The following is a 12,644-nucleotide window of genomic DNA, read 5'->3' on the forward strand; positions in this document are numbered from 1 at the left end:
ATTTGCTGGAAAGATGCAAAAGTGCGTCTGAGGCTGTATCTCTGCAAAGCTTTGACATATTTACACAAAATTTTGTATGTGCCATTGGCACCTCACACTGACCACGCCACAACAATTGGTTAACAATTGTGTCGATAGACGAGATCGTTTTTGTATAGCAACACAACAAATTTAAGCAATGATGCCAAAATGATTCTAAAGTTTTATCTCTGCAAAGCTTTGACATATTGACACCAAACTTTGTGTGTGTCATTGTCACTTCACACTGAACACACCACTTTGTTTTGATAACTGATTTGACCAATTGGTCAAAAGTGATAACCCATTAAATGCTTATAGCAGTGTATATTTTTCAGTAGAACATTTTAAATGTCTTTATTTTTGATCAAATAAATGCTGCCTTGAGCGAAAGAGACGTTTCAAAGAAATCTTACCAACCCCAAACTTTTAAACCTTAACCTTAAGTAATTGTCATAGTGATGCACCAGTTAGAAAACCCGAAATTAGCTTTGCAAAGTTCGACAGCTATCTTTAAGTAAGCTTCTGTATTAGTTGAAGCACACTAGTTACACAAACCCCTCACTGATTACTTTTATGTCCCATTTCCCTGATGATGGACAGTCATTTCCTGCTCTCTCAGCTGCTTTAATTGAATATGCCTCAGTGTTTTTTCATCTCTCAAAAACCGGATGCCAAGGCCCTGATGGTAATTATGTCTTCGGCGCTGGCAGCGTCAGCCGCGTTATAGTAAACCTAGTTTTCAATTATGATTACTTCTCACGCTTTTGACAGTTTTTTCTTTCCATAAGCAGTGTCTCACCTTCGTTATTAATAAACCGGCTGCGGAGCTGCAACTCTTCTCCTTTTGTTTGCTACAAATTTCACCCTCGTTGTCTGGTTTCTGATGGAGCCTCTGATGATGTGACTGTGCCTAACGGAGCTTAATGATGCAGCAAAGCCCAATTACTCCTCTCCTGCTGCTGGAGTTCCCTTGAGTTTCTCACTCCACACCTTTCATTAGCCCAGCCAGCCTCTAGCCGCATACACACAGTGCACGACAGAGGCTGGCCCGTTCTCACATTTCCACAGAGGTTGTGTATACTACCAATCAGTGTCCTCTGTGCTTGTGGCAACCGGCAACACCTCTGAGCATGTTGTTAGTTTAACATGCTTGATACAGCAAACTTGCAGTCAATAGAGACTAAGAGATCCGCAGTGTGAGGCATGCATTGAGCCAGTAATGTGCTGTTTGTCATGGGATCATAAACAAACCAGTCTGGAATGTTGTATTTTACCCCAAATTTATAAGAAACAAAGAACAAATTTCATTATAGCTTATTTCGTTCAATTTGGTCAGTCTCAGCATTCTGCAGACAATTTTTTTTTGCTAGTTTAATTCTCTCTCAACACTTCATCACTTCAACGAGGGATGTCAGTATCATTATTTTTAATGATCGGTATCAATCAGTATTAGAATTTAATTTCCCGTACTTTCACATTTAGATGACAGTAATGCTATGAAATGTAATGCTCACCTAGTTTAAATTCATCTTTAAAAACATCAATAATTTAATAACACTGTTGAAATGGGCCTCATTCATGAAACATGAGCAGAACGAGCAGAATTTCATATCTATCTATCTATCTATCTATCTATATATATATATATATATATATATATATATATAATATAATATAATATAATATAATATAATATAATATAATATAATATAATATAATATAATATAATATAATATAATGTAGTATAGTATAATATAATATTTTATATATAGAGATATATATCAGAATTGTGAAATATAAACTCTCAAATGTGAGAAATAGTCACAATTGCGGAGAAAAAAAAAACCAGCAACTTGCAATTTATTTTTAATTCATTTTGAAACGGTTGCATAAATTTGATATAGTCCATTTAAAAGTTATCCGCTAAAACATATACAGCAGGTAAAATAAGTATTGAACATGTCACCATTTTTCCTCAGTAAATAAAGGTGCAGTTGATCACCAGATGTCAGTAACAAGCCAAGAAATCCATACATAAAAAGAAAACAAAACAACATACGAAATTAAGTTATGTGTAATAAAATGGAATGACAAAGTGAATGGAAAAAGTATTGAACACATTTAGAAAGGGATGTGCAAAAAGGCATGGAAAGCCAAGACACCAGCTGAAATCTATCAGTAATTAGAAAGCAATCCTGCCCCTTGTCAGTGGAAATTAATATTAGCTGGTTCAGTCCCAACACCTACAAGGTCAGGATGATGAAGATGAAACAAGGGTGGACATTTCAGTAAGACAGTCATCCCAAACACAGCCAAGGAAGCTCGATTGGTTTCAGAAAAAGAAAATAAAGTTGCTAGAATAGCTCAGCCAATCACCTGACTAAAGATAAGAGTTCATAGAAGAGGCACGCAGAACCTTCAAGATTTGAAGACTCTGTGGAAGAATGGGTCAAAATCACACCTAAGCAATGCATGTGACTAGTTTCTCCATATAGGAGATGTCTTAAAGCTGTCATTACCAACAAAGGCTTTTGTACAAAGTATTAAATAAATTTCAGTACTTCAATACTTTTTCCCTGTGTCATTCCATTTTATTACACACAATTTCTGAAATTATTTGTTTAGTTTTTTTTTTGTGTGTGTGTGTGTGTATGTTTGTTTGGGTTGTTATCGACATCTGGTGAAAATTGTCAACAGCACCATATTTACAGAGAAAAATGGTGGCATGTTCAATACTTATTATTGTTTCTTACAGAAGATGATAAATCCAGAGTTTGCTTGTCCTTCTCACAAAATTAACCCTGTCAGGATGATTATGAATCACATTATATTACATAAAAATGTTTTTCAAAGTTGTAAATAAAGCAAAGATTGTTAGAGTACATTTTACAAGAATATACAAAATTTCACATTTACCTCAGTGTTTTGCTTGATATTTCTGTTTATTAGTTATTTTTGGGTGAAAATTGTTTTAAAGTTGTTCTTTTTAGTATAAGTGTTTATTTACATATTACAGTGCCTTGTGAAATTATTCAAACCTCTTCATTTTTTTCACGTTTTATGTTTCAGCCTTATGTTAAACTGCTTTAAATTACTTTTTTCCCACATCAGTCTTCACTCCATGCACCATAATGACAAAGCACAAAACAGGTTTGTAACAACTTATTAATTTATAACGATGATTCCATTGCATAAGTATTCATACCCTTTTCTGAGACACTTTAAATTGAGCTCTGGAGCACTCATATCGCTAGTAAATGTTGCTACACTTCGAATTAAGTTAACCTGTGGCAATTTCATTTGATTGAGTATGATTTGGAAGAATGGCAGATTATTGCCAAATGCAGATGTGCAAAGCTTGTCACATCATGCTCAAAAAGACTTGAGGCTGTAAAGGTGCTTCAGTACTGAGTTAAGGGTATGAATACTTATGCAGTGTACTTATTTCAGTATTTTGTTTTTAATAAGTTTGCAAAGTTGTCACAAATCTGTTTTTGCTTTGTCATTATGGTGTATGGAGTGTAAATGTGTGAAAAAAAAAAAAAAAAAAAAAAAAAAAAACGTATTTAAAGCAATTTAACAGGCTGCAACATGACAAAACGTGAATACTTTTGCAAGGCACTGTACAGCCTTGGCCTATTCCTGCCATGAATATAGCAGTGTTAGTTAGCATGGAGTAGAAGCTATAAATGAACAACCAAACAATTTTCATTTTATTTTTGAGTGAAATACAGCCTAGAAATTTCTTCGTAAGATTCGCCCTCACTGGAGTATTCTCTCTGTGGTTTGTTTTGCAGGTTGAGTTGTGAACTGTGAACGCACAAATGTGTGTAATTTAGCTGATCTCGCCTGCAGTCTAGAGAAGGTTCTGATGTGACATTATATAACACTCCATTTCCTGAGGGACCGACTGGTAACCTCCTCTCACTCGCTGTTATTTTTGCTCTTTTAATGATAAACTGAAATGATTCCCTCCGGCATTATTAGCAATGATTTAAAGATGAATGAGGGAGAGCTGAAGAACTCTGAAACAAGTCACTTCCTTTCAGAGGATGTGCAGCAGCTAGAGCTAAAAAAAAGGGCAAATGTGTTTGGTCAGAGTGGATTGAGTCTGGAGAAGTTTTTTTTTTTTTTAAAGCCCTGAAATTTCTTTTCAGGCACCTACCTCATGCCATAAATAATAGCTTGAAATAGAAACCTGGAGTAATGAAACTAAAATCATCCCATAGCAGTGCGTCGTTGATCTTGTGAAGTTCTGTTTTGGTGCTGTTCGTCATCAACGTGATGCCAATTTTTGTTCCCGTCAACTTCCTACGGTCCTGAGAGAACTGAACTGTGAGGAAATGCTGCATAGCCAGTGACTAGCAGACTCTCCATGCACTGTGCCCTTGTTTATGTCTGGTTAACCTTGATTGATGAAACGCATTTAGAATGGACAGAACTCATCTTAATGGATATTTTCACAACTATTCAGCAAGATGTTGTTCAGCATAGTAACCTGTTATCCCATTTACTGTATAACACACTCTTGGTCTCACTATGCATTTTATTCTATCAAAATGTAGGCTACTTATCTCTAAAACAACTTAAGTTTTCAACTGTGCTAATGCAATAATGCAGTAAATAACGTTATTCATTTAGCCGAGAAGCTGTCAAGTCATTGTTTTAGGCTACTTGTTGCAGTTAATGTAGTCTTTTTAAAACTGGGCCAGTAGTTTAATTAGCAATTTAATGCAGCCTAAAATTTATGTAATGGTTATGCCAATGTGTTTCGGAAAAAAAAAAAAAAAAATTGGGATAATTTGAGTAACTTTATTAGGAACTTCAAACTCATCTTTACATCAGCACTTCTGTTTCAACCATGTATTGCTGGGGTAAAATTATCTTTTTCTCCACACTCTTAGTTCACGTTTAGGTATAATTAAATTTCTAATTAAAAATGACTTCTCAAGAACGCTTCATGTTGATTTTCGTGACTTGCAAGCATAAGAGCATTAAGATTGTGATATACAGTGCCTTGCGAAAGTATTCATACCCCTTCATTTTTTTTTCACGTTTTATGTTGCTGCCGTGTGTTAAACTGCTTTACATTACTTTTTCCCCACATCAGTCTGCACTCACCATAATGACAAAGCAAAAACAGAATCGTCACAACCTTTGTAAATTTATTAAAAAATAATAAAAAATAAATGAAATAAGTACATTACATAAGTATTCATTCCCTTAACTCTTAGCTGAAGCACCTTTACAGCCTTAAGTCTGTTTGGGTATGATGCAACAAGCTTTACACATCTGTATTTGGCAATAATCTGCCATTCTTCGCCTCACCATTTCACCTCTCAAGCTCTGTCAACTTGGATGGGGGGCTGGTACACATTTTTAGGTTTTTCCAGAAATATTTGATGGCGTTCAAGCCAAGGCTCTGGCTGGGCCACTAAAGGACATTCACTGAGTTGTCTTTAAGCTACTCTCACTGTGTTTATAGGCTCATTGTCCTGTTGGAAGGTGAACTTCTGTCCAGTCTGAGGTTTTGAATGCTCTGGACTAGGTTTTCATAAAGTCTGTCTCAGTATTTTGAATTTGAATGTTGATCTTTTCTCAGTCCCTGCCACTGAAAAACACCCCCACAGCATGAGGCTGCTACCAGCACACTTTACTTTTGGGATGCTACTTTGCAGGTGATGAGCAGTGCCTGGTTTCTTTCATACATGATGCTTGGAATTGAGGTTTATCAGACCAGAGAATCTTGTTTTTCGCAGTCTGAGGGTTCTTAAGGTGCTGTTGCAAATTCCAAGTGTGTTTTCATGTATCTTCACTAAGGAGGATTGAGTCTGGCCACATCGCCATACATAAAGACCAGAATGTCGGTGTGTTGCGGTGATGTTTGTCCTTCTGTAGGTTTCTCTTATCTCCATATATGATCATGGAGCTCAACTAGAGAGACTATCAGGTTCTTGGTCACAACTCTAATCAAAGCCCTTCTTCATCAGTTGCTCAGTTTGGCCAGGAGTCCTGGTTCTTTCAGACTTCTTCCATTAAGGGTAATAGAGACTACATGCTTCTGTGATCCTTCAATGCAGCAGACTTTTTTTTTTCTGAACTCTTCCCTAGATATATGGCTTGATGCAATCCTGTCTCTGAGCTCTACAGGCTGTTATTTTGATCTCAGGGCTTGGTTTTTGCTCTGATATGCATTTTCAGCGGTTAGACCTTTTATTAGACATGTGCCTTTCCAAGTCATACTAATTCAATTGAATTTGCCACAGTTTAACTCCACTCAAAATGTAGTAACATCTACAAGTGATATGAATGCTCCTGAGATCAATTTCAACTGTCGCAGATAAGGGTATGAATACTTATGCAGTGGAATCATTTAAGGTATTTTTTTTTTTTTAAATTTGCAAAGATGTTAAAAACTTTGTCATTATGTGCTTTGTCATTATGGTGTATGGAGTGTAGATTGATGTGGGGGGAAAAAGTAATTTAAAGCAGTTCAACATAAGGCAGCAAAATAACAAAACGTGAAAAAAATGACTAAACTTGAGTAAGCTTTAGAGAAATTTTTAGATTTGTTGAGTTTAATTTCTGTGACTCTATTCGCTTAAGTCTAACGTCAAGCGTCACCTCTTCCGTGACTTCCAGGTCAAACGCTTGCATGAATCATTCGTGATTCAGCTTCACTTACAGCAGAAGTGAGTATAAGGGTTTTTTTATGAATCTTTGCGATCGCCTTTTCTTAATAATGTGCTAGTTAGCAAGTTTAGCAGCTAAACGCAGCTAAATGCGGCTAAATGCGGCTAAAGTAAACAAGCTCATTTGCATTTAAAGCAGCCTTGACCAGAATGAGATGATTTTTGCAGAGCTGATTTTGGGAAGGCAAAAGGGTGTTGTTTTACACAACCATTGAGAATTTTTAATCAAAGTATATTAGAGACTTTTCATTAAGACCCTAAAGAATCATATCAACTTGTGGAAAATGGGCATCCGATGACCCCTTTAAATGTTTAATATGAATAAACAGTCCTCATAAACGGCTACTGAGATGGTATTATCAAGTGAAATGAGTTGGGGTTTGGACCCAGAAACAGCATTCGTACAAGCCCATTCAAATGATCTGGTAAAAATACATATAACTAAATATCACTGGTTGTTAATGTGTTTTATGTTAGTGCATTTAAGTGAAAATCAAATATTGTTCTTTATTGTTTTAGTAGGGAAAAATTATTTGGGAAACATGCTGTGTGACTATTTTACCAATATTTCATTCAGCATTTTACTTTTTTGCATTCAAATTTTTACATCTAATTTATGGAAGCCTGTTTCCTCCACTGAATAAAAAATAGAGGTAATTGCAAGTTTTTATGCCACAGTTCTGACTTTTTCTTGCAGTTGGATGTTCCTCGCAATTCAGAGTTTTTTTTTCCCTGAGTTTATTTCTCGCAATTGACCAGATGCACGGATTACTTCCGTGTTTTGGACAAGCCAGCTCAGTAATTTCCGGTCAACTGTACTGTGTCGTAACAGGCGTGTCCTTTGCTCGTTTTCACTACATAATCTATTCACAATTCAAAGAAAAGTTTTGTTTGTCTAAGAGGACCAAATGTCCATGTATACCGTTTCAAGAATGACAAACGCAAGTGTAAAAAATTATGCGAGTAAATCCACTAAATATGCGCAAGTCATTAATATGATTGACAGTAATAACCGAATGAAACATCTTACAAGCCGATGTCTAAATTCAGAGTAAGAAAACTACAGCAGTAACACGTTTGTGCTGGTTGAATATAGGCTATTTAATAGCTTTTACAGTTCAAGATAAAACTTAAAAGATCTAGTTATTAAATTAAATATAAAATATTTCAAATTTATATTGATTATTGAATGCGTTATTTAATTCTTAAACCATTAATATTTAACTTGTTTCATTTGTAGTGAACTGTATATAAGTATTTAATTAATTCACCCTTATAGGCCGTTTGTGTCTGAGCTTATTTATTTATTTATTTTATTGACTTTCTGCACTTGCTATACAATATACTTAAGTGCGGTAAAGGTACTAAAATTTGTTATACTAGTAATTTTAATAATAAATCGAAAAGCAGAGCTAGAGGGTTAAAAATGGCAGTTGCAGCCAATGAGTGATCTTCTACTACCATCTTCTGGTTATAAGGGTAATTTCATATCATTTTCGTCTTAAAAAGTCGTTGTTTTCCATAAGACATTTTTCATCTCCTCTGCATGAATGAAAAGTGAATCTTTGAAGTGAGTTTCACTGCACAGCTGTAGAGTTGAAAAATAATAAAGGCTTTAAAATATTACAAGATTTTAAAAATGTGTTCATGACTATGAAGGCAAGTTGATTATCAACAACGCTATCAAGATGTCGTTGAAGACAAGCATTGTTATTTATGTAACATTAGCCTGAACAGTTGTGATAGTGTTTAGCTGTCAGCATTTAAATGTACAACTATGTGTCTAGGTATCCTTCTGGGATTTCCAGGCTCTTTATATGTTGTTAAATAAGATAAAACTGAACGTTCATGCCACTATCATTATTTACGATGTTGTAGTTATTATTTTTCTGATAAGAACGAGGCAGGAGAGGAGTCTCAAGAGTCTCCACTTATATATGGCACATATAAAATGAGCTTCACTGGAAGTTTACGAGCTGGCTTATCATTATGCGCTCTGTGCATATGGTCAGTTGTGACTTTTTCTCAGAATGCTGCGAGTTAAGTCAGAATTGTGAGATATAAACTTGCAATTCTGAGAACATCAGTCTTTTTTTCCCCCTCACAACTGGACTTTATACTTGCAGTTGCGAATTTACATCTCACAATTAAGAGAAAAAGTCAGATTTGCGAGTTTGTATTATACATTTGTGTCAGAATTGTGAGATGATAACTCACAACTCATTACCTTTATTTTTTATTCAGTGGTGGAAACGGTCTTTCATACTCCATACTAATTGGTTATAATTATATAATATATATTATTATTATTTTTATTTTTATTTTTATTTTTTTAACTAGTGCAGGACACTATTTTGCTATTCTCACTTACATAACTGAACTATGAAGTGAGTTTTTTTTTTTTTGTTAAAGCTCACTGACAAGTTCATTTTTTATTTTCATGCTCTTGAATCCCCATGATGTGAACAGTCAGTATGAACCACCGCAGGGAATCCTCTGTCTCGACTTTCTGCTTCCCAAATATTGAGCCTTCACTCAGTTGAAACCAGACCTGCTCTCTGACCCAGACTCAATCCAAATAAATGCTGTTCCTCAAACAGAGATGAGCGAACACCTCCCCTACCTTCTCAGCCCCAGTGAGCTATTTGCGGACATAAAAGACAAGAAAATGTTTGATGTGGAGTTTAGCTAATGAACATGGGAGAGCGGCTCTAGAATTGGGATCATTAGTATGGAGCTTCACTCCTACTGCTTTTGTTTTTTTGTTTTTTTTTCCCGTTAGACTTAAGCGACACTCTTTCATGCATGAGGAGATAAACTGTGGAAGAGAAAAAGTGAGGAATAATTCACCAAAAATGAAAATTGAGATTGCTTCTAACCAACATACAAGCTGTGTTTTGAACTCTACCAGCCTTTTCAGCACAGAGCTGTGCCTTTATATTCTGCAGTTTTATTAAGACTGCTGTAGGAGTGATGGCTGCCCCAGTGATGGCCCTTATGTGTGGATTAAAGTCTAAATTGAGTCGGATTCCCCAAGGGAACGCAGCACAGTTGTGGGAGAACAAAGCTATGGACCTTAGAAATGGGTAGACTTCAAGTGCTTAACAGGAAATGCTCAGACTCAAGCATATTTGGCCTTCCAGCCTGTTTAGATGTATTGAGGAGCTTTGTAGGAAAATCTGCATCATTTCTCCTGCTAGGTGTTAAAGATCCTGAGCAGACTGTGAAATGGAAAATAGAGGCCTGTCTCTGTGCTAGTACATGGTGTACATCATAAATGCACTATTTTTTAGCCTGTTTATTTCATTGAAGTACAGTGCATCACCTTTTACACTCTCTCTGACACTGAACGTGTTAAATGTGTCCTTTTTTAAGCTTTTGTACTGTATCAGTTTTAGCATTTTAGATATTGGCATTCAACAAGTGTGTTTAGATTTGATTTCCATAACTAGAGGCAGGGTATGATTGTCTTTTGAGGTTATGTACACTGTCAGTAAAAAATTTTTAACAGTAAGATTTTTTTTTTTTTTTTTAAGTCTCTTCCGCTCACCAAGCCTGCATTTATTTGATCCAAAACACAGCAAAAGCAGTAAAATTGTGAAATCATATTTTACCATTTAAAGTAATTGCTTTCTATTTGAATATATTTTAAAATGTAATTTATTCCTGTTATCAAAGCTAAATTTTCAGCATCATTTCTTCAGTCTACAGTGTCACAGGATCCTTCAGAAATCATTCTAATGTGCTGATTTGCATTTTTATTTTTATTATTATTATCAATATTTAAAATGGTTGAGTACACTTTTTTTTTCCTTTCTCTATTCTTTGAATAGAAAGATCCAAAGATCATTAATTTGACATACAAAGCTTTTGTAACATTATACACTATACATACTCTCTCTCTCTCTCTCTCTCTCTCTCTATATATATATATATAATATTATTATTATTATTATTATTATTATTATTATTATTATTATTATTATTATTATTTTATTTATTTATTTATTTAGGAAATAAATTGTTGAAATGAATACTTTTATTTAGCAAGGATGCTTTAAATGATGATAAAGGCGTTTAATAAAGAAAACTACTCAGCTGTTTTCAACATATTAATGCTAATAATAATAAATGTTTTTTGAGCACCAAATGAGAATATTACAATGATTTCTGAAGGATCATGTGACTGGAGTAATGATGCTAAAAATTCAACTTTGAAATCACAAAATACTGTATATTCAGATAGAATTTTTTTTTGCTGTACTTTGGATCAAATAAAAATTAAAAATCTTACTGTTCAAAAACTTTGGACTGGTAGTGTAGCTCGATCAGTATTCTGAAAACTTTCTTTTTTCTTTGTGGTCTGCAGGGTACAAACTAATAGGAAGTCACTCTGGGGTAAAACTGTGTCGTTGGACCAAGGTAGGTTGTTTCCATTAATTGATCTTGCTGTCAAGGGTCTTTAGCAAGCTTCTGTTTTTACAACAGCACAATGTTTTCAGACAGGAACAGTTTGTCTTTGTTTAAACGGAACTTATGTTGCCTTTCTTTTGTTAGTCAATGCTGAGAGGGAGAGGAGGCTGCTATAAACACACCTTCTACGGGATTGAATCACACCGCTGTATGGAGACTACGCCAAGCCTGGCCTGTGCCAACAAATGTGTTTTCTGCTGGAGGTAGGATAAGATTTGTTTTTGTTTTTTTTTTTGTTTTTGTTTTTTTTAATTAAAAAAGTTATGTATTCATTGATATTCTTCTAATAATTAAAGGAGACATCGGATACATAATTTAGTTTTACAAGGCGTTTGCATATAAATGTGTCTTAGCAGTATGTGAACACAACAACTCTACAATTATAAAAATCTATTCACTCCTTTTTTTTTAAATCCACAAAAAACCTAAACAGTCATAATTATCAAGCTGTTTTGATTTTCTGAGAAGTGTGATGTCATATTGCTCAAGCCCCGCCCACGACGGCTGACGGCACTGTTCCGTATGCCCTCAGCCAGTTCACTGTTCGTCATTTTCTCAAGCAGCTATAGTGACAACAACGTCTTGTAAACAATGCAGGTGTTTTGTAGTCAGATGTAAAAATGAACATAAGATTTAATTTCCGCCTGACATCAAAGTCACTATGGACGCAGTGGATTAGTTTTGTTTTTGATGGTAATGCCAGAGATTGTCTTACTATAGGGAGATGAGAGCATCTGTATTACTTAGCGTAACAGCTAACTTGTCCCTTAATAACCAGTCACATTAAAGCCTTGATGTCACTGAATTTCAGTCAGAGTTGTGCAACACTCAGTCACCATTTACGGATACCATAGGAATGAATGAGAAATGTCATAAGCTGAATCCCACCTGTCGCAAAAAGTCAGTGACTTCTCTTTTAAAACAGCATTTTTTGTGGTAAACTCTAAAAATAGTTCAATCCAAAAGTATTGTTTAGTGTAAAACACGTTAAAGATTACCAGATAAGCTGTGGATTCATTAAATGATAAGCCGTTTCCTCTAAAAAGCTGTTTATTCAGCGTAGTAAAGCCCCTCTTCCACTGACATCCATTAAGAAAAAAAAGCCTCTGGTTTCCTTTCCCAAGTACTACCAGACAGAAGTGTTAGCTTTAGCTGTTATTCTTTTTCAGCTAATGGCTGCAGGCTTGCCTTCTAGTGGCTTCGGTAATGTGCCACCGAATACACAAAAAACAGCAGAGAGGGTGGAGTAAGCAGTAGCTCATTATCATTTAAAGAGACATGCACCAAAAAAGCTTTTTTGATCAGAGCTGTTTTTGACAGGGTAAAAATGTTGTTTTACATGACCATTGAGGAATTTTAAGGAATTTTTTTAGCATGTTATAGACATTTCATGAGGACCATAAAGGATCATACTAACTTGTGGAAAATGGGCATCTGATTTTCCCTTTAATAATAATA

At 35.1% G+C, this 12,644-nt stretch overlaps 1 protein-coding gene across 1 annotated transcript in view; it reads left to right on the forward strand.

Annotated features, from left to right (window-relative positions):
- tyw1 (tRNA-yW synthesizing protein 1 homolog (S. cerevisiae)) overlaps nucleotides 1–12,644 on the forward strand; it is an 81,785-nt gene that overhangs the window by 18,455 nt on the left and 50,686 nt on the right. The window contains exons 9-10 of the mRNA XM_051129568.1: nucleotides 11,083–11,135; nucleotides 11,271–11,389. Coding sequence (XP_050985525.1) covers nucleotides 11,083–11,135; nucleotides 11,271–11,389 — 172 coding nt within the window. The remainder of the gene's footprint in view (nucleotides 1–11,082; nucleotides 11,136–11,270; nucleotides 11,390–12,644) is intronic.

Source organism: Labeo rohita, chromosome 15 (genome assembly GCF_022985175.1).
Source record: "Labeo rohita strain BAU-BD-2019 chromosome 15, IGBB_LRoh.1.0, whole genome shotgun sequence".
Taxonomy (NCBI): Eukaryota; Metazoa; Chordata; class Actinopteri; order Cypriniformes; family Cyprinidae; genus Labeo; species Labeo rohita.